A 24,148-nucleotide genomic window follows, 5' to 3' on the forward strand; every position below is an offset into this window, starting at 1 on the left:
AGTGGGATAAGTGTGTGTGTTTAATCCCACATGTTGCAGAAATTACGGCGCCGGGAGGTTAATGTGGGGTAAAGAGTGACGTGACCTTTAGGACGATCTGGACTGTAGAAAGCTGGTTCATTGCTTCTGAAAGAAACAAAATGTGGCCATTCTCTGTTGTGGTATGTTTTCTACTGTCATTTGACTGAAACTTAAATAATTAGAGGTTTTACACCTCAATTACACAGCACCAGTTTGTGTATTCGAGTAGTCAAGCTTAACCGAGGCTTTAAAGAGCATTATTTTGCCTCTAATTCATGATTTGTCACATCTGTTGTCCCCGCAGAGCTTTGACTTTTTGACTTTTAACCTCTAAACTCGGCTCCATCTGACCCAATCAGCTGGTTACACAATAGCCTGTTTTCTCTTCCTGCACACTCAGTTGACAGATTATATCTTTCCATGAATCTGTGATGTTTGACACAGTGATACTAGCAAACATGCTGTGTGGACAGACAGTAGATGTTTTCATTTTGCTAGCATAAAACATGCATGTTTTCCCAAATAGAAATATATATTTTTGGGGATGTTGCCTTTGTTTATTTGGACAAAGAAACAACCAAAATCACAAGACCACATGTACCAAAGTGTGTTTGTAAAAGCTCTACAAATAAAGTGGATAGAAATGGCATAAAACTAACTATGAAACTATTCCCTTATTCCCAACTTAAAAAAAATACTTATGCTTGTATTGATGTAAGTTTTTTTGCTTGGTCATTTGCTTTGGAAACCATGTGTCAGGTTTTTATAATCCATTTTATGCGCTTGTAAAAAAAAAAAAAAAAAAAGACGCAGCACTCTTGCTCTTAGCATTTTCCTTTTTTGATAAGATCTTAGGAGTCCTTGTTTCCCATAAATGTTTTTCATGTGTTTGTCTGGAGGTGTATTTTTTTCTACCAAGAGCCAGAGGCAAACAAACTCAGTCTTGATATTATATTTGGATTAGATGGTTAATGTTTTATATCTGCTCTTATTGCATTTATCCTTCAGGGTTGATGGATAAAAACTAAAACAAATCTCAGAAACTGAGAGGAGAAGCTGCTTCCCTCTGCAGTAATATTACCTCTAATCTGTTCGTTGTGTGCACTTTCTAATAAACTATGTGAAAGCACAACAGGTGCCGTATACCATAAAAACAATGTCATAGTAGGTGAATCAGTCACTATGAAAATAAGCAAGACTAACTGAATAAATAAAACAATAAAGAATAACAGATATCCTGTGATAAGGAGCTAATGTCTTTGCTGTTTGTCTCTGCCTGATAGAATTAAATGAACAGAGTCAGTTTTGAGTGAAACACAGACCAGAGCAGCATTTTACAACAACAAAAGCCCCTCCCCTCTGCAGTCAGCTAAAAACTCTTATTTAATGAGCACAGTAGTTTGGTTTTTAGGCCATGGATAAATGGATGGGTGAGTAATCATTTTAGGATTTATGCAACTATCTCTTTTTCTGAATGGGATTTGTGGAAATGTTGCACAATCCACTGCTTAGTGGCAGCTTATTGAAAGTGCTTAGCACACAATGGTGATTTGATTGTCCTGAGAATAATATTTTACACTCCCCTCAAAGTATTGGAACAGTGCGCCCAATGTCATCATTTTTGCTGTTGACTAAAAACATTTAGGTTTGAAATCAAAAGATGAATAAGAGACAAAAGTTTAACATTTCAGCTTTTACTTCCCGGTATTTACATCTGGACCTGATACACAACTTAGAAGATAGCACCACAAATGGTTTGTCTTACTTATTGGTTTAATCTCAGCACTTGGCTAAATATCATTGCAGAAATGGTGTTTTAACTTCATGTGATCAGTCAAGGTAAAATGTTGTCATCTTAATGCATTTTCTTTACAGAACCACCTCTCATCTCTGATAATCTTATAATAAATGTATATAAAGTGGGACCAAGGACTCCTTTTAAGGTCAGTTATTGGACGTTAAAATCACCTCTGCTCATTGATGAAGAAAGTTGGGAGTAAAACATGCATAATTCTCTGAGAGATACAATCCATAACAGAGGTCACACTGTGGATGTATATCAGTTAGTAAAATTCTCTGTTCCAACTCATCTTCCTAGTTATCCAACCTTTCTAAATAATGCACCATGACAACCATATTTTACTTTGCACCTACAATGAGCTGTAAAATTGAAGCTGTCACTTGTGCTTACATTGGAACTATCTCAACTAGTGCCAATCCTCAAATGTTATCAATACATAAACTCCATCCTAAATTACAAATTCCGTTCAAACTAGGCTGCATATGAACCTGTGCATAGCTGGTGTGACCTGATCCAGTAGCATGGACTGCTTCAGTATGGCTCCATCTATTTTTCCAAAAATTTTGGAAAAATAGATGGACATTACTTTTGTTCTCAAGTCTTGATGCTGTTTCCAGTTGAGATTTTAAAGTGCTGCTGCTGGTTTTTAATCACTAAATAATCTCTGACTGAAAACATCCCTGATCTGCTCAAGGATCAAAGAAAATAAATCCAGTAGATCCCTCAGATCTTTAGTAGTCAGTCAGCGGGTCTTTGCTCTAGTAAGAACTTAACAGGGCAAGGCTTCTTTGATCTTTATGTTGCAAACACATTAAAAAAAAACCTCCTGATGATATCTAACGTCACCAAACCTTTAGAACTCTGTTGTTCTCTGGTGACTTTGTTTAGTTTAACTTCTTTTTAGAGGGATTATTGGATGATTGCGCTTTATTACTGCCCTGAAATCTGCATGGTTGGGCAGCATCAAATGCCAGATGAAACACATTAATAATAATACTTCATCCAAGACATTTTTTGTAATTTCAATACTCTGATATATAGTGATCTCTAGGATAACTAATTTTGATAGGTTTGTTTTATTTTTTACTTCATGTAATCCAAAAATAGTTTTTGTCTTGGCAAATGTGGTTGTAAAGCTGGCAGACATACAAACAAGGTAATAAATCTCAAGTTTATCTTGTTTGGTAATTCAGACGATTGCTTAATTATAAGTATTTTAACACACTAGCCAACTAAGATCAGAGGTTATCACAGCGTGGGATAGAACGCCTCCCCGTAAAAGTCTTCTTGCAAACATATTGGTCTCATCTTTAAACATTTTTGTGAGATTTTTTCTGCATTTTTCAATCTTTATTTTGGTGCAATTAATGTATTGCTTTCTACAACAAACTAATTGAATATATTGTCTAATTTTTACTCCATGCTCTCACTTAGTAAGAAAGATGAGTCTGTGTCTATGCTGTCTTGTCTCTCAGTAGTTACCAAAAATTAATCCAAGTAAGCATGTAAACTACCTTTCTCACCACGCCTCCCCAGAAGTCCTCAGGAGAGGCCCATCTCACACTTTGAAAACTGCAGGCTTAGATGATATTTAATGGAAAAATTAGAACATTAAATTAGGAACAGAATAAATCTTTCATTCAAATTAAATCAATGAAATCCCCAGTTGTGTTTTCATCAACTTGTTACAAATCATGCTGTAGCATCAAGTGGACTGAACAAAAACATATTTTTATTAGTTTGTTCAGTATAATAGTTGTTATAATAATTGATTTAATAGTTGGTAACAAAGAATTGTGAATTTTTCAGTAATTTGCTATCACAACATTAATACCATGCTGTACCACTTTTTACCTTCACATATTCTCCTCTGTAAGTGTATAATTTTATTTCCCTTATAGCTTTTTTTTTTGCTTTATTGCTCGTTGTTTTAAATGTCAAATACTCTACTTTGCCTTTTCTCTGCCTGTGTATCTGAGTTTTCTCTAAAATTTAATTCAATGCTAAACATGTACTTAGAATAAAATCACTGCAGAGGTACACAATGTCTAATTGTGGAGGTCTGTTTTTTGTTTATCTCTTCTCTCAGCTTTGAAGTGGAGAATGGTCCATCACTGTGCTGCAGCCCCTCAGACCCACAGGCGTCTCCGGGTTCAGGTCTGGTTTTACACCCCAACCTTGCGGGTCACGGACAGCGGCGAGAGTCTTTCCTGTACCGCTCTGACAGCGACTATGACCTGTCACCAAAGTCTTTGTCCCGGAACTCCTCGATTGTCGGAGAACTGTGAGTAGGAGTAAAAGCTGAGAGAGACTGCTTTTTTAAAAACAACACTGTACAAATCTGTGGGACTTTTTTGTGTGTGACTGTCTCATTTCACTTCCTGTTTCAGGCATGGAGAAGACTTGATTGTGACTCCATATGCTCAGGTAAGAATTGAATAAAAATCTGCAGACATTGAAAAGTTTTAAATTGTTCTTTTTAAATCCAAGGACATATACACTATTGTTTCTGCTAGTGAGTGGTCTTAAATTTAAGATGGCACTTTGACAAAGATGTGTCTTTATCCAATTATTGCCCACTTAAAAATTTGTACAGCCAACCTTTGTTTTGAGTTGACATGCCTCCCTTGACAAAAGGTGTAACTCTCTGTTGTTAAAATGTATTAACTGTTCAGAATCAGGCCAGCAAACCTGATAATGTTATGAGAAATACCACTATAGTATATTGATAGAATAGAGTCACCGATTATGCCAGAAATCATCAAATGTGGGTGTTTATGGCCCGAAAATGTCTGTGCTGTCAATCAGTGGTTCTCATTATTTCGCACAAAGCAAACCTTAGATCAAGCCAAAATCTTGAGGCACACCACATTCATATGCATTTAAAATAGTCTCTTTAACTCATGGGACACTATCTTTAGATCATGTACTGTTGTAGTAAAAACATATAGTTGTACTTAGTCCTAGGGCTCACCTACACGTTCCACAAGGCACACCATTTAGGAACCACTGCCCTATATCACTGGACATTGCATAAACAGTACATTAAATCAGAAAATTTCTGGCTCCATATATTAAGAAATCTCCTCTGCTGTATGAAAAGTGGTATTAGTTTTTCTCAGTTCAGGTCTTTATTTTTAAAACTGTGTCAGAACCCTGAACACACTTCCCATAGTTATATTCCTCTTGGTGTTTTCTTTATGTACGCAAACTTCACCAAAGGCTTTTTGATTTGGAGCATCTCATGCTTTCAGAAAGTCACTCTTTTGTTCAGCCATCATTAACCTTTATGCCCCCTAGTGGTCTTTAGATGACATTGCAGTGGCCTTTTTGCAAAGAAATCCTCCAACTTCAACAGCAATATCCTGACCAGTTCTGCTATCCATGATTGCACTGGGCTCTAAATGACCATAAGGCCACATTAGGTCAGAATTTGAATCTTTTAAGGCAGGGGTGCTCAAACTTTTGGGGGCTAGGGACCCCTTACAAGGCAGAAAATTTTCCATTGTTGCTAGCTGGACCTGCACACCAAATGCTTCCTGAGTAAAGTTTCTGATGCATGATGAGTGATAGGTTTATCTGATTTGTCACAATCATATCTGAGTTTTTATTGGCCCGAAGCTGACTTATGTGGGAGTCATTGGTTCAGTATGGTTGTTTTAAAGAGCTGTGGTTCTTATATGTATTACTCTAATAATTTATTTTAAATTATTTCATAGACCCCCAAGCTGGGCTTGCGGGCCCCCAGGGGTCCCCAGACCCCAGTTTGAGAACCACTGTTTTAAGGTATTAGATTCTATGTGGTGCACTATAGAAGAGGCAGTCTTCAGATTGCAGCCTAATCAATAAAAAACAAATATTGACATGAGTTAGATTTTCTCTAACCTAGATATAACACATTTAAGAAAAAGTCCAGTTTTTTAAAATGTTATTGCTGTTTTAATGCTGATATAGCAAGAAGTTGGGGATGAGAACTAGACTCTATTCAGTATTTGGATGCAGCTGTGAAGTCTGCACTGATCACGACAACAAATTAACAAGAGTGAATGATTTGGAAACACAGGCTAATCAGGAAGGCTGTATAATTAGCTGCAACTTCATTAAATATTATCCATATCCATTTTTTAGAATATGTTGTTTAAAAAAATCAGTCTGTGTTATTATATTCAAAGACATGATGCTTCAGTACTCATAATATGTGACTTTTAATAATGGAGAGGGACAAGAATTATAATCTGGACATATCATATTGTCTTTTCATGTGAATACTGAGCATATTTCACTCCTGAGATTTTTGTCTATTCTGTGTTTCAGGTTCTGGCGAGCCTGCGGACTGTCAGGAACAATTTCACCACTTTAACAAATGTTCAGTGTGTATCAAATAAGTAAGTCATCACTACATTTATCTAAGTGTCTGCTTGTGTTTTAGATCCTCAGTGAAGGTTTTTTCCTTGTCTTTGATAAAAACATACAGCCAATGAGTCTCAAGAAAAAGTCCTGATGTGAATCTTAGCTTTGAGTAATCTTTTGAGACATCATCTGCTTTTGCTCTGTAAACAAGACAACATGCTGCAGAATTTAAATAAAAGAAACAAAAATACTTTTTTATATCTGCGATCTAGATGCAGGTAGAAGCACTGTGGAGGTAGTTCAGATGTTACAATTCAAGGTGCCAACATGCATCACTTGGGGGCGCCAGCGGTCTTAAAAAATGCTATGGCATCATGAAGGAACTGCTCATACTAAACAAGCTATCAAAATGCTTAATTAGTTAATTAAAATAAAGCTGGTTGGAAGCAGCAGCATTGACATGTTAGAAGGGACACAGTAACATTTTGTTCTGTATTTTGGCACTGTTGTCATTTGGATTGTCACTCTGATCCCTAAACTGGGTCATCGTTTGCAGCTGAATCATGTTTGAGGACAGAGAGCCAATACAACATCATATAGAGGGTCAGTGTGAACCCAAAACTGAGGTAGCTGATGTTGCAATATCACATGTAGGAAATGGAACGTGACCTGAGAGAGTGCCTGTTTTGGGTTTTTTGCTATGGCAACAATGACGGCTGCTGAAAAAAAAATCACAATAAACAAGCATTTGTTACACATCAGGGCTCCTGATTTGAATACTGACCGACTGTTTTCTCTCCGGTTGCAGGAGGTCTCCTGCAGCGAATCAGCCTGCTATCACCAAAGTCTGTTTGTCAGGTGAGTCCCATCGACACACACCTTATAGTTTATGAAGAGTTGAATGAATATATTTGTTAAAATGCCAAAGTGTAGAAACATTAACAGTATTTTAAATACATCTAAAATGGAGTGCCTTGCATAGGTATTCATCCCCCCTTGAAATTTTCCACATTTTGTAGTGGTACCAACTGCAATTCAACTTGGCTTAAATGGTCTTTTTACCATTGATCAGCACAAAATGCACAGTGCTGAAGTTGCAAAATACATGTAACAGAAATTTTCAAGTCTTGCCACTGATTCTCAGTTGGACTTAGGTCTGGTCTTTGACTGAGCCCTGAATGTATGTTTAGGGTCATTGTCCTGCTGGAAGATGAACCTCCACTCTATATTCTCAAGTCTTTAGCAGACTGTAAAAGGTTTTCTTCTAGGATTGCCCTCTATTTGGCTCCCTCCATCATCCCATCAACTCCGACCTGCATCCCTGTCCTTGCTGAAGAAGAAAGCATCCCCACAGCATGATGCTGCCACCCCCATGTTTCACAGCGGGGATGGAGTGCTCATGGTGATCAAAGCTAAAAAGCTTTATCTTGGTCTCATCTGACTAGAACACCTTCTTCAACATGTTTTCTATGTCTCCTGCATGGCTTGTGGAAAACTGCAAATGGGACTCCATATGGCTTTCTTTTAACAATGGCTGCCTTCTTGCCACTCTTTCATAAAGGCCAGATTTGTGGGGTGCATGATTAATAGTTGTCCTGTGGACAGATTCTCCCACCTGAACTGTGGATCTTTGCAGCTCCTCCAGAGTTATCATGGGCCTCTTGATTGCTTCTCTGATTAATGCTGGCCTTGCCCAGCCTGTCAGTGGTTAGGTGGATGGCCTTGTCTTGGTAGGTTTACAGTTTTGCCATACTCTCTCCATTTTCAGATGGTTGATTTAATGGTGCTCCATGAGTTGTTTAAAGCTTGGGATATTTTTTTCTATAGCCTAATCCTGATTTATACTTAACAATTTTATCCCTGGCCTGTCTAGTGAGCTAGTTGGTCTCTTGATGCTTTTTGTTTGGTAATGTGAGGCCTTCACAATACAGGTGTATTAATGCTGAGATTAAAGTTCACATAGTTGGGCTCCACTTAATAATTGTGACTTCTGAAGTTAATTGGGTGCCCTGGATTTTACTCAGGGGTTTCATAGTAAAACTAAAGCCTTTAAGGCCAGCTCAGACTGCACGAATTCAGCCAGATTCAAGCCTGACTGCAGTGTCTCAGCTCATTGTCAAAACTCAGGCCCGATTTAGAGCGTCGTGAACGACAAACAGTCTTGTACTGTGACATGATTAACGATGAGTCCAAGATGCTCCACGACCACGATTCAACAAGACTAGCATGTTAGAATTTTTTGTACATCGTCGTCTAGTTTGACACCCTGACCTGACGTTAACAACGTGAATCCTGACATCTAACAACAGGAGAACATTTGCTCATTATCTTTGCATCATCATTTACAAGATTTACCACTTTTATCCCCTTTTATTCCCTATAACTAATGTGTACATTTTATTTTATTTACATTATCATATGCATACCTTAAGTTCTATCTGAAGGAGAGCCAGTTTATATCATCCTCCTTTTGATACATCCATAACTGTTATCCATAATCCAATCCATAGTTGTTTCTTATTTTACTTTTTTATGAGCAAAAGACCACTACAATCACATGGAGCACTTCTGTTGCAGAGTGATTGACACTCTTTGGCCCCCGTCCCCCGACAACCTGTGAACTCGCACTCAGTCACGGAGACGTTGGTGACGTCAGCATACGGTTAGCGGACGGGATCGCACTTGTAGTGTGGCCAGGCTGTTGGCCAAGACAGGACAAGATTTGATCGTATAGTCTGGCATGGTGCCATCGTGAAAGACCAAAAAATCATGTAGTCTAAGCCGACCTTAACCTACCCCTCAGTTCAATCATCCAATAAAATTAGCATTCTTTAAAGCATTTAAAGCATTCTTGTGTCTTCTTAACAAGGTGTAACTCAGACAAAAATAGACATTTGTTGGGTTTAATTAGCAACAAAATAATTACTGATTTAGGTAGATAACCTAACAGTTAATGCATAAGACTGAATATCCTTTTTTCCATCTATAAAGTAGGCTAGGTATCCTAAATACTGTTGTGAGCAATTTACCAGTATGAAAAGTCAAGAGATGTATTTAATGGCTTTGTAAAAATGTGTCACAAACATGCACCACCACATCACCCACTGCAAACAACCTGATAGCTGGGAATAGTCATGCCTTCAAAGTTTTAAATGGTCTAGGAATTTATCTCATGAAGTGCTGGTTTGATTGGAAAGACTCCTCGATTTATGTCAGGTGGCCAGTGTAGGTGGGCAGAGCAACCCAAGAACTGTGAAATGTATGTTGCAATTATTAGGGGTGTAACGATTCATCGATCTGGATCGATATATTGATTGTTTGAGCAATGATTCGGCCAAATCAATTGAAAGTATAAACATTGATATTAATCGCCATTTTTACCATATGCTTTTAATTTGAAAGTCCCCCCACGTGCTTGGTTATGACAGTTTCCACCCATCCACGAGTCACAACACCGCTAGGCGCAGATAGCAGGAAATGGCTAGCAGCCAAGAGCGTATTAATATTGTGGTTTTTTTCCCTTTATGTGAAAAGTTACAGATTGTGGTAAATGGGTTCACAATATGGTCTGATATCGATCGCAGGCCTCTAAATCGACTCGAATCAAAATCGAATCGTGGCAGACTTTGTGATATCGGCAAATATCGAATCTTTGTTCTGAGAATCGATATTGTATCATATCTTGATGAAACTGGTGATTTACACCCCTAGCAATTTTCAGCGTTGGAGTAGGCTACAAGCTCAACTACAAAGCTGTTTGGCAGAAGCATTGCAAACTCCACAGGGCAAAATCACATAGTACTGGAAAGCTAAACAGCTGCACAGTAATGTACTTTGCTGAATGCAATGAAAATCATGACAAAGAAAGACAATGTGAACCTTCTGAATATGCGCTAAAAACAATAATCAAACATACAAAAAACAGTATGTGCTGTTAGTCAAAGCATTCAAATGTTGGAAAAAGTAAATTCAAGTTTCAGCTGTTCCATTACACTCTCAGTAAGAGTGGGAAAACAACAAGAAATACAGGAAATCTAAAAATAATTCAAGTATTCAGAATGTGCATAAAGTAACAGAGTGTTGTAGCAACAAAAGTACAAACTATACACTTAAAAAAGAATATACACAATATACAAAACGTGCAAAGGTTAAAAAATATGAACGATAAATACCTGGTTACAAGGGTAATGTGTAATGTATAAATGGCATATGGTAAACTGTGTGGAATGACAAAGAATATCATAAATTAATCGATAGTTGTGAACAGAATATTACTAGCAATCCAGTGGAGCAATACAGGATAAATAAGAATACTGTGAGGGAAGTGTGAGTAACTGAGAAAAGATCATACCAATCATAATAGATAATGAGGATGTTAAAAGTTTAGTTGTTGTTTTAGGACAATAAAAAAAGATTTAAAAGAATAACAAACACTGATCCAAAACATGCAGTTTACATGCAGCTTCATGCATAAAAGCCAAAGATCAAAATTGACCTTCATGTGAGTGGAATAGCACAGTATTAAGCATTTCTAATTTGGCATTAAAAAAGCATTCAGAAAGTATTCAGAAAGTTCATGCAGGCTCATCCCTGTGCAACAAACAAAAGAATGTGCTACATGGTGCACATTTACAATTAACATTTGTTGTTCAGTCTTCTGCATGCTAATATTTTTAGTGTTTTAGAGCTGTAGAACCTTATGAAAATGTCCACATCATCCTATTGATAATGTTTAAACTCCTGTGCAAACTGTTATCTTAGATCATTTTCATGCATGCAAACAGAAGCTGAGATCTTGACTTACTGATAAAGGAAATGCTGACTTGATAACGCAAACATTTGCATGCACTAACATTCAGACCGTGCAGAGGGAGTGAAAAAGGGTAAGAACCACACAAGATTTAATGCTTCAGATTCACATGAAGGAAGATGTAAAGGAGGGAGAGGATGGGTGAAAGAAAAGGGAGGAGGGATGGGGATATTAGTTCCTGCTGCACTGGTTCTTCAAGCCCAATTGACGTCAGCATGGCCTGCACACAGCAGCTCTCCACTTCCTATCAGCACAGATGGGCCGCGAGGAGCGTCCCACAGCAGGAAAAAATACAAGACAACTGTTTGGCTCTTATTGTCTTTCCTCCTCCTCCACACTTCTCACAAACCTTGACCTTCAGGGAGCAAACTCTGACGAGTGAAACCGTCCCATTAGTGGCGCTTGTCATAACAGAATAAGAAAGCAAACATGATTCACTTGGTTTTTAATTTGTTTGAACAACAGTTCACCTATATCTCTTACACATATCTTGCTCTTGACCCAAATTAAATAGCAGCGTCATGAACAGTTCATGGCCATATAAGGAGCGTTCACTACACCTGCTACAGTGTAACAGTAATTGTTTGAGTTGTTTGGAAGGAGTGAACAACAATTAACAATACTACAAAGAAAGGTGCACTCATATCCTCCCTGCTGCTGTTTTCTCCCTCGTTTTTGTCAACTGAACGAGCGGAAAAGGAGAACAGATTTTTCCTGTTTTGCATCTCTGTTTTCACTGAGGCTATATCCCCTATTTTTGAAAAAAGAACCTGTATTTTTCAGGGTGTGAGGTCGGCGTTAATGGCTGATGAGAGGCTTTGTAAAACTTGAAATGCGTCCATGAGATAGGCACAGTGACATAAATCGAAACTTCTGATGAGTGAGAGAGAGGTGTTAATTCCTGTAGGAAGATGGCGAGGCTACACAGAAACACTGAGTGAGAATGTTTCATCGAGTGAGATAGGAAAGAACAAAAACACAGCAAAGGTCACAGAGAGACGTCAGCGTTTTGAAGCCTCTCAATCAGATGTGATATGGGAGAAAGAAAAAAGGCCAGACTGGATAAAATAAACAAGACTCAGAAACGTGACCACAGTGACTGGGTAAAAGTGCACCAGAATCAGACAGCCTGGGTGGTATATTATTAAAGATCAGCTCAGACTTGCATGCGTCACTGAAGGCTGTTTACACTGTTAACCATCTTACTCCAGTAACGTGACGGGATTGAAGTGTTTCTCATGTGAGTCTGAATTTACGCTTCACAAACCATCGCAGGCCCCATCACATGCTGTTCCATGAGCCCGATGGCCAACAAAGGGCTCACTCTTCCCTGCCTCACTCAGATTATAGGCTTTGTTCTATATTACGCATGATAAATGGTGCTTTTGAGAAACATTCTTCATGATGACGTCTGTGACCGTCAAGGAACGCTGATCAATCTGTAACGGTCATCACCAGAATTAGCTGAATACTGTCACAGATGGAGGGGACTCCAGGAACCATGGTTAGTCATTTTACCATGGAAAAGATGGTAAACATGATGTTCCTGCAGTCTGTGTTCCCTCTGAGAAATTTATGTGTGCACAAAACCTTTAGGAATAATGGCTGGGATCTGCTTTCTAAAATAGACCATTTCCCTGTGGTTAACTTTTAGTGTAGGACATCGTTACAAAAATAAGCAGTTACAATTACACTTACTGGTAGTTCCCACAGAGTGAGACTATACTTGGGTGGTGGGGGGGTTCATCCTACCAGACAACCTCAATTCTAAAAATGTTTGGGTACTGTGTAAAATATGAATATAAACAGAATGCAGTCAATTGCAAATCTCACACACGTATATTTTATTCACAAAAGAAAATAAACAACATATAAGAAACTGATACATTTGACCTTTTTTAAAAAATATTTGCTTATTTTGAACTTGATGGCAGCAACACATCTCCAAAAAGATGTGACAGAGAAAAAAAAAAAAAGGCTTGAAAATTAGGTGGTACAAATAAAAACCAGCTGGAGGAGCATTTTGTAACTAATTAGGTTAAATGACAACAGGTCAGTAACATGAATGGGTATAAAAGGAGCATTTTAGAGAGGCAGAGTCTCTTGGAAGTAAAGATGGGTAGAGCTTCACCAATCTACAAACAGTTATGTTCTAGAAATCACTGCATGAGCTCAGGAACAGCTTTCAGAAATCATTAGCTGTATCATACAAAGAACAAGCCATATGTGAACACAATCCATAAACGCCGCCATCTTCTTTTGACCAAAGCCCATCTGAAATGAATGGCAGCTATAAAAGAAAACTTTTCTGTGGTCAGATGAATCAAAAGATAAGATTTATCCCGACTGTAACTACATGGAAACCTCAACTGTACTTGACAAGTTCATTTTTGTTCAACGGCCACTGAGGATTCTTGAAGAAATGACATCATGAGTCAAATTTCTGAGGAAATCAGCTAGAAAATATTTGTTTTGGGGTTTGTAGTGAAAGGAAAATAAATAAAGTCAGAACTGGGAAGAGAGAGAGGACTACAGCTTTTGCACTAGATGTGGGGAAATAACCACTAGGCTACCAGTGCCCCAGGGAAATCAGTTTAGAGAGCAGTATATTTTATTTATTAAAATATTGATTTCCAGAACCAGATGATGGAAGTTAGGAGGATGAGGATATTGCTGTATTGATATTTTGTCCCACCCCAAAGTAAAGGCTAGAAACAAGCCTGGCTTCGTACAAAAGAAACAAACAACAACTAAAAACACATCAAGTCTATTGCAGTAGCCAATCATTTCAGTCTTTAATGATTAATATGCATGAAGTATGGCAACAATATGTCAGATATTCTTAATGTCATAATTGAAGAGTTTTTCTTCTATGTTAATGGAGTATTCTAGCACAAAACTTCCCATAAAAAAACAAAAAGGTGTTTTTTGTTGTTTTTTTTTTTATTGTAATTATCAAAAACAAAAAAATGAAAGAAGTTATTGTGCAAATGGACATATTTGTTAAAACTGGAAAGGAATTTCAAGTCTCTATGCTAAGCCAAGCTTATTATCTTCTGAACATAGCTTATGATTGTAAACATTTATGCTAAAATCAACATTCTCAATCATCTGGAGCACCCTCTACATAAACAGGATTCAAAGCACTATTTGTATTTTTAAGTAGGTGAATTTTGTTTTCAGTAAATCGAAGATTTATCTTGAGTAAATGAATGTGGCTATTCCTCTCATTTTGCATCATGAAACATCCGTAAGTTTAATTTTCCATTATACGAGGTATGGCTATTAAAAAACAAGACTCGTGCTGTAATACAGTTTAATTGAACATAAACATTTTTCAGTGGCTTTCTCCTTCAGTATGCTCAAAGCAGTACAGTAGCTCTTCTTCGGTCAGTTGTCTCAGAACCTTTGTGTTTTGATTTTTTTTTTTTTACTTCTGTCACAGACTGAAAAAAATGTTCCTTTGAGCACAGATTTAAACTTAGGATAAAGGAAAAAGTCACTCGGTGCTACATCAGGTGAATAAGGAGATTGAACAAGCACTGTGATTTGTTTTTGGACCAGAAACTGTTTTACCGAGAGCATAGTGTGAGCTGGTACGTTATCTTGATAAAGAATGAAACCATTTTTCCACCATTGTGGTCTCTCCCTTAAGACTTTTTCTCACAGTTTTTTCAGAATCTTTTTTGTTTTTTGGTTTTTTGGTTTTGTTTTGTTTTGAAATAGTGTTGGCCCTTCTGGAACCCACTCCTCCAAAACTATACCCTTTAAGACAACAATCAACATTACCTTGGATTTGGACTTGCTTTGTTGTGCTTTCTCATCCTTGGTGATGATGGTGTTTTTCAATGCATTGACGTTTTGTCTCAGGATCTTACTGGAGTATCCAAGTTTCATCTCATATGATCATCAAAAATTTGGGTTTCCTTCAGTTTGTTCAAAAATGTCTCCACAAATTTGCTTGTTTGTTTCCTTTTGATCAGGATTTTTGGGACAATTTTGGCACTCACTTTTGTCATGTTCAAATTTTCATGCAAAATTTGCCAAATTGTTTTTATTGATGGAGACCACTCCTGCTATCATCCTTCCACTGAGTCGTCAAGCATTTCGAATGGTTTTTTCAATCTGTTGAATGTTTTTGAAATTTTTGATGTGCATGGGCACCCAGAATGTTCATCGTCTTAGACATCCTCTCTGCCTGCACAAAATCTTGTGTGCCATTCAAACACATGTGCATGTGACATGCAGTGTTCCCCACTCACATCAGTTAATATATAAAAAGATTTGGCTGCGGTTTTGTTCATTTTCACCAAAAATTTCAAGTTAATGTGTTGCTCAACTTCAAAGCGAATAATTTTCCAATGCCTTAGCAAAAACACGTGCACTTCAGTCAGTAGCTGGCAGTAAGCTAAAGACGTCACTTATTAGAAACTTGCAGCAGTTTAACGTGAATGCCTAACCTTTAATATATAACACTCAGAGTGACTGATCCACGTGATTTTATCCTCATAGGTGCAGTCATTTGTTAGCCATACCTCATATGTCAGTGTGCTTCCATTGAAAGGGCCCTTCACCAAGGCTCATTAAAGACCTCTCATGGGAAAACATTTTGGGAGCATTGTTTCCCTGACATAGACTTAAGGACAAAAGGTTTTATCATCATCATTATTATGCTTTGATCTTTATTAGCTTTGAATGCAACCTTTAAGTCTTTTTCACTGTCTTTCTTTCTTTCTCTGTGGGAGTACTGCAGTCATATGGTTAGTGGGCCTGTTTCCAAGAAGTGAATGCAATGCAAACTGTGCAAAATGAATTGAGTGCTTCAAAAACAAACACATTCTTTGCCTTGAAAGTAAATACACACGTGACTTTGTGCGTAAACTGGACAGGGCGTGGGACCACGCACAGTAAGCCTTAGTCATTTATCTTTTGTCTCTTTCTGTAAACATGTCCTTAAAGAAAATAATGACCAACTACTGGCAAACAGGTTAGTCTTACAGAAAGAAGAAAAAACATCTGTTAGTCACCTCTGATCTGCAGATTGATGCAATCTAACATTTAATCATTTTCCTATCAGAGGAAGTGTTGTAATTTCAGTGCAGGTTTGTGTAAATGCAAAAAAATGCACTATTAAGTGTAGAAGTAAGGACAGAGCAAACAAAATGAGGTGTAATAGGATAGTGTGCAGACAGCTGAACACAGCCAGAACAAATTTGACTTGTCATTTTTCTGTCAAGGCATTACAGTCCGCTCTGCTCTCCTCCACATTAAGAATCTGTGTCGGGTTTTCCGTGCTGGCAGGCAGAAGAGCGGATCCGGAGGGCTGGAAGCATGCAGCCTGGTTAAGTATTTGAATTATGTCATTGACGTCAGCACAGTCATAAACCTCGCTGCGGCCCATCCCTCAGGCTGGCCCGTGCCAACACAGCTCCATGGTTCATTGTGAGGAAGCTGTCAAACAGGCCCTGATGAGGTGTGTGTGCTTGTGTGCCTCTGTGTGGCTGTTTGTGTAACTCTTGAAGCCTTTTGTTTTGATACGTGGGGAGATTTTGCTGCAGTTGTAAACTATGAAGAGAGATAATCTGGTATGAAGGTTGTTTGTGAAAAGAGACAAAAGGCTGATAATGTGGTTTCAGGGTTGGGCTCCTTTGGTAAATGTGTCACACAAGGTTTTCATTTTAATGATCACACCAACCTCACCAACCCAATGCCACATCCCAACTGAACATACAGTTATCATATATTTTATCCAAGTATCGATTATAAACCTTTTATATCATGCATGCACTGATTTCATCACCAATGCAGAATTCTTTACTGAACACTGCATTTTTCTAAGTAAATTTGCATTACCAGTTAGCAGACCTCAGCACAGATCACTTTATTAGGTACACCAGTTTATCTGCTCATCGACCACATGGCAGTGATCAGTATATTCAGGCATGTAGACATGATCAAGACGATCTACTGAAGATTAAACTGGGCATTAGAAGTAAGAAGGAAGGCATGCCATGAACCTCTGCAGAAATGACTTAATAAATATAGACTTTTTTTTTTTGTTCATTTTTATGTGCATTATGCACTATCTGTATACTGCTAAAAGCTTTTGAAATACTGTTCTTAAAATGTTTTTATACACTACAGACTCATTTGGCACATTTTGACTGACTCATTATTGTGTGATTAAAAAAAAAACATACCCCTTAAACCTGGTAAAGCATTTAATAAATCACTGGCTTTGAGCCCAAACCTCCTATCTCCAAAATCACAATTTTTCAAGGAGTAAAAGAAAGCTGTATTTTTCAAGTAGTTTTAACACTTAATGATAATAGCAGTTTTTTCACACATTAAAATGATCTGCAATTGGTAAAAACCTGCTCAAACATGTAAAGAGTGACCTGTAGCACTGATTTATGAAAACAATAAGCAAATGATGAAAACTGGAGATGTGAGGTTTCAACACCAGTGAAATCTAAGTCGCTACACACTGTGATTAATTAATTGTAATTAATTGCATAAATCATAATCATATAAATATAGCTTTACAGGAGGGCTTACTGTATTATACTATTCAGTATAGTTATTTAAATCGTTTTAAAAGGACCTTCTTCTCCATGTGATTAAGGGTTGGTTCCCAAACTTCTTCATAGGGTAGGAAGATTATCTGCATGATTTCAGTATAAGCAGATGTTAACTTAAAAAGTTTGTTATCGTATATGACAATTCTTGCAAATATCTATAACGGTATAATGACTGTATTTTACTAAAGTTGGTTTACAGAATATGTTAGCACTACCGGCCTTCGATCCTCTTTGAATGTCCACATTGCTGTGCTGAATGCCATCACTCACTGCTGCAGTTATATGTGAGTTAGTTCTGCCAAACTATTAGAAACAAAAAATCTGTTTCATTACAAGCGTTGCGATTAATTAATTACAATTAATTGCATACATTTCATAAAAGATATGAGTAGGATTACATTACGGGTAGATTTACTGTATAATCCTGTTTGTAATCAGTTATTTACATTGTTGTGTGCATATATAATGCATTTTTATCCAAATTTTTTCTCTGGTCTCTGCATTATTATTAGTGAATTTACAACTGGCTTTTACAGTTCCTATGAGATACTCTTGATACTATCAGTTAGTGTTTTTTATGTCTGCACATGGAACAATTTTAATACAAGGATGGAAAATAAAGCAGACTTTTGTCATGCTAACAGGGCCTAAATTTCCCTGTTGGCGAATTTTGTCGGGATGCGCAATATTGAATTTTTGTCGATATCCGATATGACAATATTTGCAGATTCGTTCTAGCAGACACAGATATCAATACTGATATTTAAAGGTCACATATTATGAAAAATACACTTTTTCAGGCTTTTCTAGCAAAAATATGTGCCCCTGGCCTATCCACAGTCCCCCCAAGAATCAGAAACAAACATTCTCTCTCTTTCTCCACCGTTCAGAAAATGTTTGCTAAAACAAGGCGTTATCAGATTTTCCCCTCATGATTTCATGTCAGGAGTTGGCACATTAAGAAAATAGCAGCTCAGTTGAACAATCAGTGCCATGTAACATCAAAGTGCTATTAACTTTATTTACACTTTAAAGCCCTTGATTTAAATTATTATGACCACTCACACTTCAGGTAACCTGCCTAAATGTAATGGTCTCTGCCATGTGACTGGCTGATTGATTATTTGAGCAGTTGAACAGGTACACCCAAGGAAGTGATCCATGTGTGTAATGTAAAATACCAAATAATAGCCAGGGCGTTTATTTGTCTCAATCACTGAGCAGACCAGGCGTTTATTTGGGACCAGGCGGCTATTTGGAACAGGCGTTTGATTCCTTTCTCACAAAAATCTTCCTTTGCAAAAATTGGAAAAATATGGTAAATTTAATCAAACTATTTATTTAAACCAGAGTGAATATCACCTTTACATTTTTAAGACAAGATTACAGTACCATAGTTATACTTTTGTCTTCTTCTGTCAACTAAACACTCTCTAAACACTTTAAATACTGGTAAGGAACTAAACAAACACAAAGCTGACGACAGACAGTTTAAAGTTTATGTCGTACTTTTTTATTTTTTCGCTGTATCGGGGCATGGCACTTCTATCTCACTTGAGAAAACCAGCAAGGGACGGGGGTGCCCCAGCCATTGAGGAGGCTAGTACATGCAGCCAGTCAGGTTCAGGTCAGAGGGAGGGTTCCTATTGGCTGCTGTAGCTTCTGTATCTCAGCTCAGTGAGAAGTTGATTCAATGGCGGAATTACGGCAGTGTTTAGTCCTGTGTAGAATTTGTTCATGATGAGATGAAGTGTTTTCTTGCCTGTAATTCGGCCATTGATTTCAATGGAGAAGCCGAGCAAAATCACTCCACAAGCGCTTTGCCACCGTCAGTATTCAATTCAGCGGACATTCTCATCCACAAGGAGATACGTAAAGAGAGCTACGGAGCTCAGACAGTCAAACCATGAGTCAAACACAGAGAAGAACAGGAATGGGGGGCACGGGGTGAGTGTTGAGAGTTGATTCTATATGGTTCTCATCTCATCTCAGTGACATATCGGAGCTTTAAATAAATTACACCTGGCGTTTATTTGGAGCAGGCGTTTATTTGTCAAAATGTACTGCCACATCCGGCGGTTAATAGGGACCTGGCGATTATTTGGTATTTTACAGTATATCAGCTCTTTTATGAGATGATAAACAGATGAAACTGCTTTAAATATACACTTAATATTGTTCGGGAAAACATTTAAAATGATGCTGAAGCTCCACAAACGTTCTAAATTTAGCGCAGTTTATGATATGCAAATACACTATAAATAAAGCCAAGTTTGTTCTGTTATATGTTAAAAGCAAATAGTGAAATATGCTGATGCCAAGTTGTTCATCAATCATTCAAGAAGATAAAGTTTACTTTCCAGACAGTTGTGTGTTTACCTGTGAAGGTAACTTGTCTGTGCTGCTCGCTGATTGGACAAACATCCGTAAGGATTAAGAAGTCTGTCTCCTCTGGTTCTTCATGTCAACACTTCACTCCCCTCTTTCATCATGTGGGTAAACTGACGTACATTGGGGGTGATACGTGAGTGAATCATTGTCTGTCTCAGCTCCACATGGAGAACAGAATGAAACAAACACCACTGGGTTAGCACACGTATCGCTGTCAGAGTGCATTCTCCTTCATGATGTGCTGAGGTCAAGTTGAGGAATGTGTGTTTGCGTATATTCTGATAGCTCAGAGCTGTTTACACTTCCTCTTACTGATGACTCAAGTCTTCTTCATTGACTCTGTGTTTAAAATGGCCCCATTATTCCCTTACTAGTCAAATTATTCTGTATAAACAAGACCCATGTCACATTAGTCACTGTGTCTGTCCAGCCTCATCATAAAAACTCAAATGTTTATTCTGTGCTGGTTGACACGGTACAGTAATTCTCACACTATTGCTTATTTAAATCCTTGTGGTTGATGAACACCAATGCCAGTTTGTTCAAAAGGTTTTCATCTGGATTAACAAGGATCACATAATCCAGTGTACTTTTATCCTTTTTATCCTGGATAGGATCACTGTAAACCGGCACAGATATTCAAGGATCACAAAATCTGTATTGCTAATGATTTAAAGGTGACTTCACATCACACTTCATAAAGTCTCCACAAAATTCCATACAAACTAAAAAGACCCTCAGTTAATTTGATTTTAGCATTTATTATTTGATATTAATGTCATTTTGTGACAAAATCTATCATATTTTTTGTAATTTTAGCCACTTTTTAGATTTGTTTATTGTTTTATTAATTTTGATTTTATTTTCCTGTAATCCAAGCTGAATCCAACACTGCTGAGCTCAGGATGATACTGAGTTTGTGGATCAAAGTAATTGTAATTCTGCTAAGAAGTTTTGAGTAGCACAACTTGGATATTGGGCTGCACGGCAGAGCAGGGGTTAGCGTTGTTGCCTCACAGCAACAGTTGTTCATTTCCCAGTCAGGACCTTTCTGTGCGGAGTTTGCATGTTCTCCCTGTGCATGCATAGGTTCTCTTCAGGTACCCCAGCCTCCTCCCACCATCAAAGGTATGCTCATTAGGTTAATTGATTACTCTATATTGGCAATAGGTGTGCGTGTGTGAGTATTCCTGGTTCCCTGTCTCTGTCTGGAAGCCCTCTAGTTGACCGACGACCAGTCCAGCAGTGTCGAAAATGGATGGATGGATGGACTACATGGATATTTTGTGTAGACTAAAACCAGAATTTGATTACTTTATTCTCCCTGATTTCATGATTTTGCTTCTGTTAAACAATCTGATTCAAGATTTGATTGATCAAATAGCTTTAATTGAAGAGGATTACTAATAAAGAAACTATCCTGCTGTATTTAAGATAGAGCCACCCATTGTTTTTCCAATGATGATATTTTTTTGTAGAGCTACCTGACCAGCTGTTCATTTATCAGATATTATTGGCCAAGAGAGCACACCGAACCAGTGTTGATTTTATCAGAATATGACTAAAAATGTTTGTCTACAACCTTATTTCTTATTAGAAAGCCAGGATGATAACTAGCAGCTAATTGATCTTTGATGATGATAATCCTGACAAAGAGAAAGTTTCATTTTCTTCAAGGAGACCGAACAAGACTGAAATGTTAGTGCAAGATTTTTGAGCATTGAAAATCCACATCTGTCAAAACACAAGCAGAGGTGAGGTGAGATAGCATTCAAAGTCAGAATTTTCATCAGAATATTTCAAATTGATTAAAGTTTTAGTGCTGCATTAGTTTAAGTGCTCTAAATTTAAAGTTTGGCTAATTGAATAAATAAGTTTAAGGAGAATAAAGGTTTTGACTGAATTTAAAGACTCAAATGTAAAACATTTTTCTTGACTGAAACTGGACTGAAAAATTTTTGTGGATTAAATCTAGACTTAAACTTTAAAGAGCAAAAAAAATGATGAAAATGTGGTTAAAACTAATAAGACTTTAATCTAAAGTCTGAGACTAAATATAGAGTATCTGCCAAAATAAACAATGCATAGAGCATACTTTAATCTTTATCATTTGCAGATAAAGGGGAGCCCTCTATTCTCTAGATTCTGGGCTATGAGTATCAGGTACATGAGATGTAGCACTCATGCAGACAGTCTGAAAGCCATGACCTGTTAACATGCAAAAAACAAAAATTGAGCTGTGCTTTTCATGCACATATTCTGAAACAAACTCCAGGTTAAGTTCAGAAACTGAAGCAACCTTGGTGAAGGCTAGCAGACAGTTTCTGGAACACTTCTCTCTCTTAAAGCAAGCATGCCTAAGCATATGTGCTTAAAATCTATTTCAGAGAGAGATCAAGTTTGGAGACAATAGTTGTATTTGTAGAACAGTGGAAGTTAAAAGAGTTTTAAAATTTGGCTTTTTTTTTTTTTTTTTTTTTTTTTTACGGGACCTCAAGTGACCAGTAAAGGAATTGCACAGTTACATTAGTTCCTCCATGCTTTAGTTCAGGAAGTTACTGCTTTAGTTCCTTACATGAAACCAAAGATAAAGTAATTATTGTAATAAATGTAAAAATTGAACTCATAAAGAAAATTGCAAAAAATGTCTTTTAGAGGAAAAAAAACGTTATAATAGAAGAAAGCAAGAAGTATTGCCATAGTAAGAATTAGCAGAAAATTTCCGGGTATGAGTGTAAGCCTCCCAGGTTGAGTGGTTTTATTAGTCTTTTTTATATTGACAGTGACAAAGGGAGTGATTGATTAATAAGTAATATTTCAAAAATGAAGATGGTTCTGAAATTATCTCCTTAATGAAAAGCTATAAATGTATAATCTTTATAAAACAAAATTCTGTTAACACCAGCCTGTACAAGGATTTTTTTTTTTTTTACTTTTGCTAATAAATAGATTTATTCTTAAATACTTGAATAGATGAATCAGAAATATTTAGCAGTAAAGGATATAGATTTGTCTTTCCTTCTTGCTATAGTTTATCAGTTGATGATGTAATATGTAAGGAAGTCCAACTCGGCACATTAATCTTAATCTTCATCCACAAACTTTTTGGGGGGTTACGATCACAGAGAGGGTCAGTGTGAGGTGGATATGAGGGGAAGGTGTCTCAGGTCAGTGTGGAGGTGGGGTGAGGAGGTGGATGAGGTTGAGCCCAGCCCTGGTCGTTGGTGCAGTTGATGGCTCTCACAGAGGCCGGTTTGTGGCTCTATAGGGGAGAGAGTGGGAGGGAAATGGGTGAGAAGGGGGAGGCAGACGGGGTCTGTCTGCACACTGAGGTCTGTTGTCCTCTCAGCAGCCTCCAGCATATGGTCAAAGCATTAGGACTCAACGAGGGGGAAAAAAACTTCCACAACGAAGTCAGGCTGGAAAAGTACCTCTCACTCTGTCTGGGAGCAGGTTTTTCAGTCTGAATATGCGTCAGTCCACCTTTGACGAGGCATATTATGAAATGTGTCAGCTCATTTAGCTGTGTATTTATTATTAACCATAAACACTGATGTATCATCTTTTCTATCTACTTCTACTGTGTGCCTGTGTTTGTGCTTTGTGTAAAAATCTGCATAAAGCAAAGGCAGACATTGGTATCCAACAAAATATTTATGCTTGGTTTAAAGTTTCCATTAATGTAAAAAAAAACTGGGAACTATGCAGAGCTCACCTGATTCCAGATAGGCTGTTTCAAAAAAGCATCTCTCCCTACAGAGGCTTTTGGTATGGCCGTTTGCTCTCGTCCTCTTAAAGAAATGTGGTCAAATCGAACTAAACTGCCGTTTTTCTACAGCTACATTTGAGTTAATCGCTACAGCGGTAGCAGCTATTGTATACAGCGGCTTACAGTACACCTTAACCCCAACCCTAGTAATCACAGACTCATGCTGAAGCAGGTCAGGAAAAGAACTAAAACATCTATTTAGTCATGAAAAGCTTTCAGTGTGGCTCTTTGCTCTTGTTTTAAAATAAAACAATGCGATCCAGTTCTAAAAAAAAAAAAAAAAACTGCCACTGTGACTACATCAGAGCTAATCACTCCACCAGCAGCCACTGTATATTTAGATTCACACTACAACCTTCTCTAGCTTTCACAAACTCATGCTGGAGCAGGTGAACAGAAGAGCAAAAACATCTTTCCCATCATGA

At 37.6% G+C, this 24,148-nt stretch overlaps 1 protein-coding gene across 5 annotated transcripts in view; it reads left to right on the forward strand.

The window, feature by feature from the left end:
• Positions 1-24,148, forward strand: part of LOC121519628 (cAMP-specific 3',5'-cyclic phosphodiesterase 4B-like) — a 92,263-nt gene that overhangs the window by 45,272 nt on the left and 22,843 nt on the right. For all 5 annotated transcript variants that reach the window (XM_041802413.1, XM_041802415.1, XM_041802412.1 and 2 more), the window contains 4 exons: positions 3,912-4,106; positions 4,213-4,249; positions 6,137-6,207; positions 6,981-7,030. In XM_041802413.1, the coding sequence (XP_041658347.1) occupies positions 3,912-4,106; positions 4,213-4,249; positions 6,137-6,207; positions 6,981-7,030 (353 nt within the window). The remainder of the gene's footprint in view (positions 1-3,911; positions 4,107-4,212; positions 4,250-6,136; positions 6,208-6,980; positions 7,031-24,148) is intronic.

The sequence above is a fragment of the Cheilinus undulatus genome, linkage group 13 (genome assembly GCF_018320785.1).
Source record: "Cheilinus undulatus linkage group 13, ASM1832078v1, whole genome shotgun sequence".
Lineage (NCBI taxonomy): Eukaryota > Metazoa > Chordata > Actinopteri > Labriformes > Labridae > Cheilinus > Cheilinus undulatus.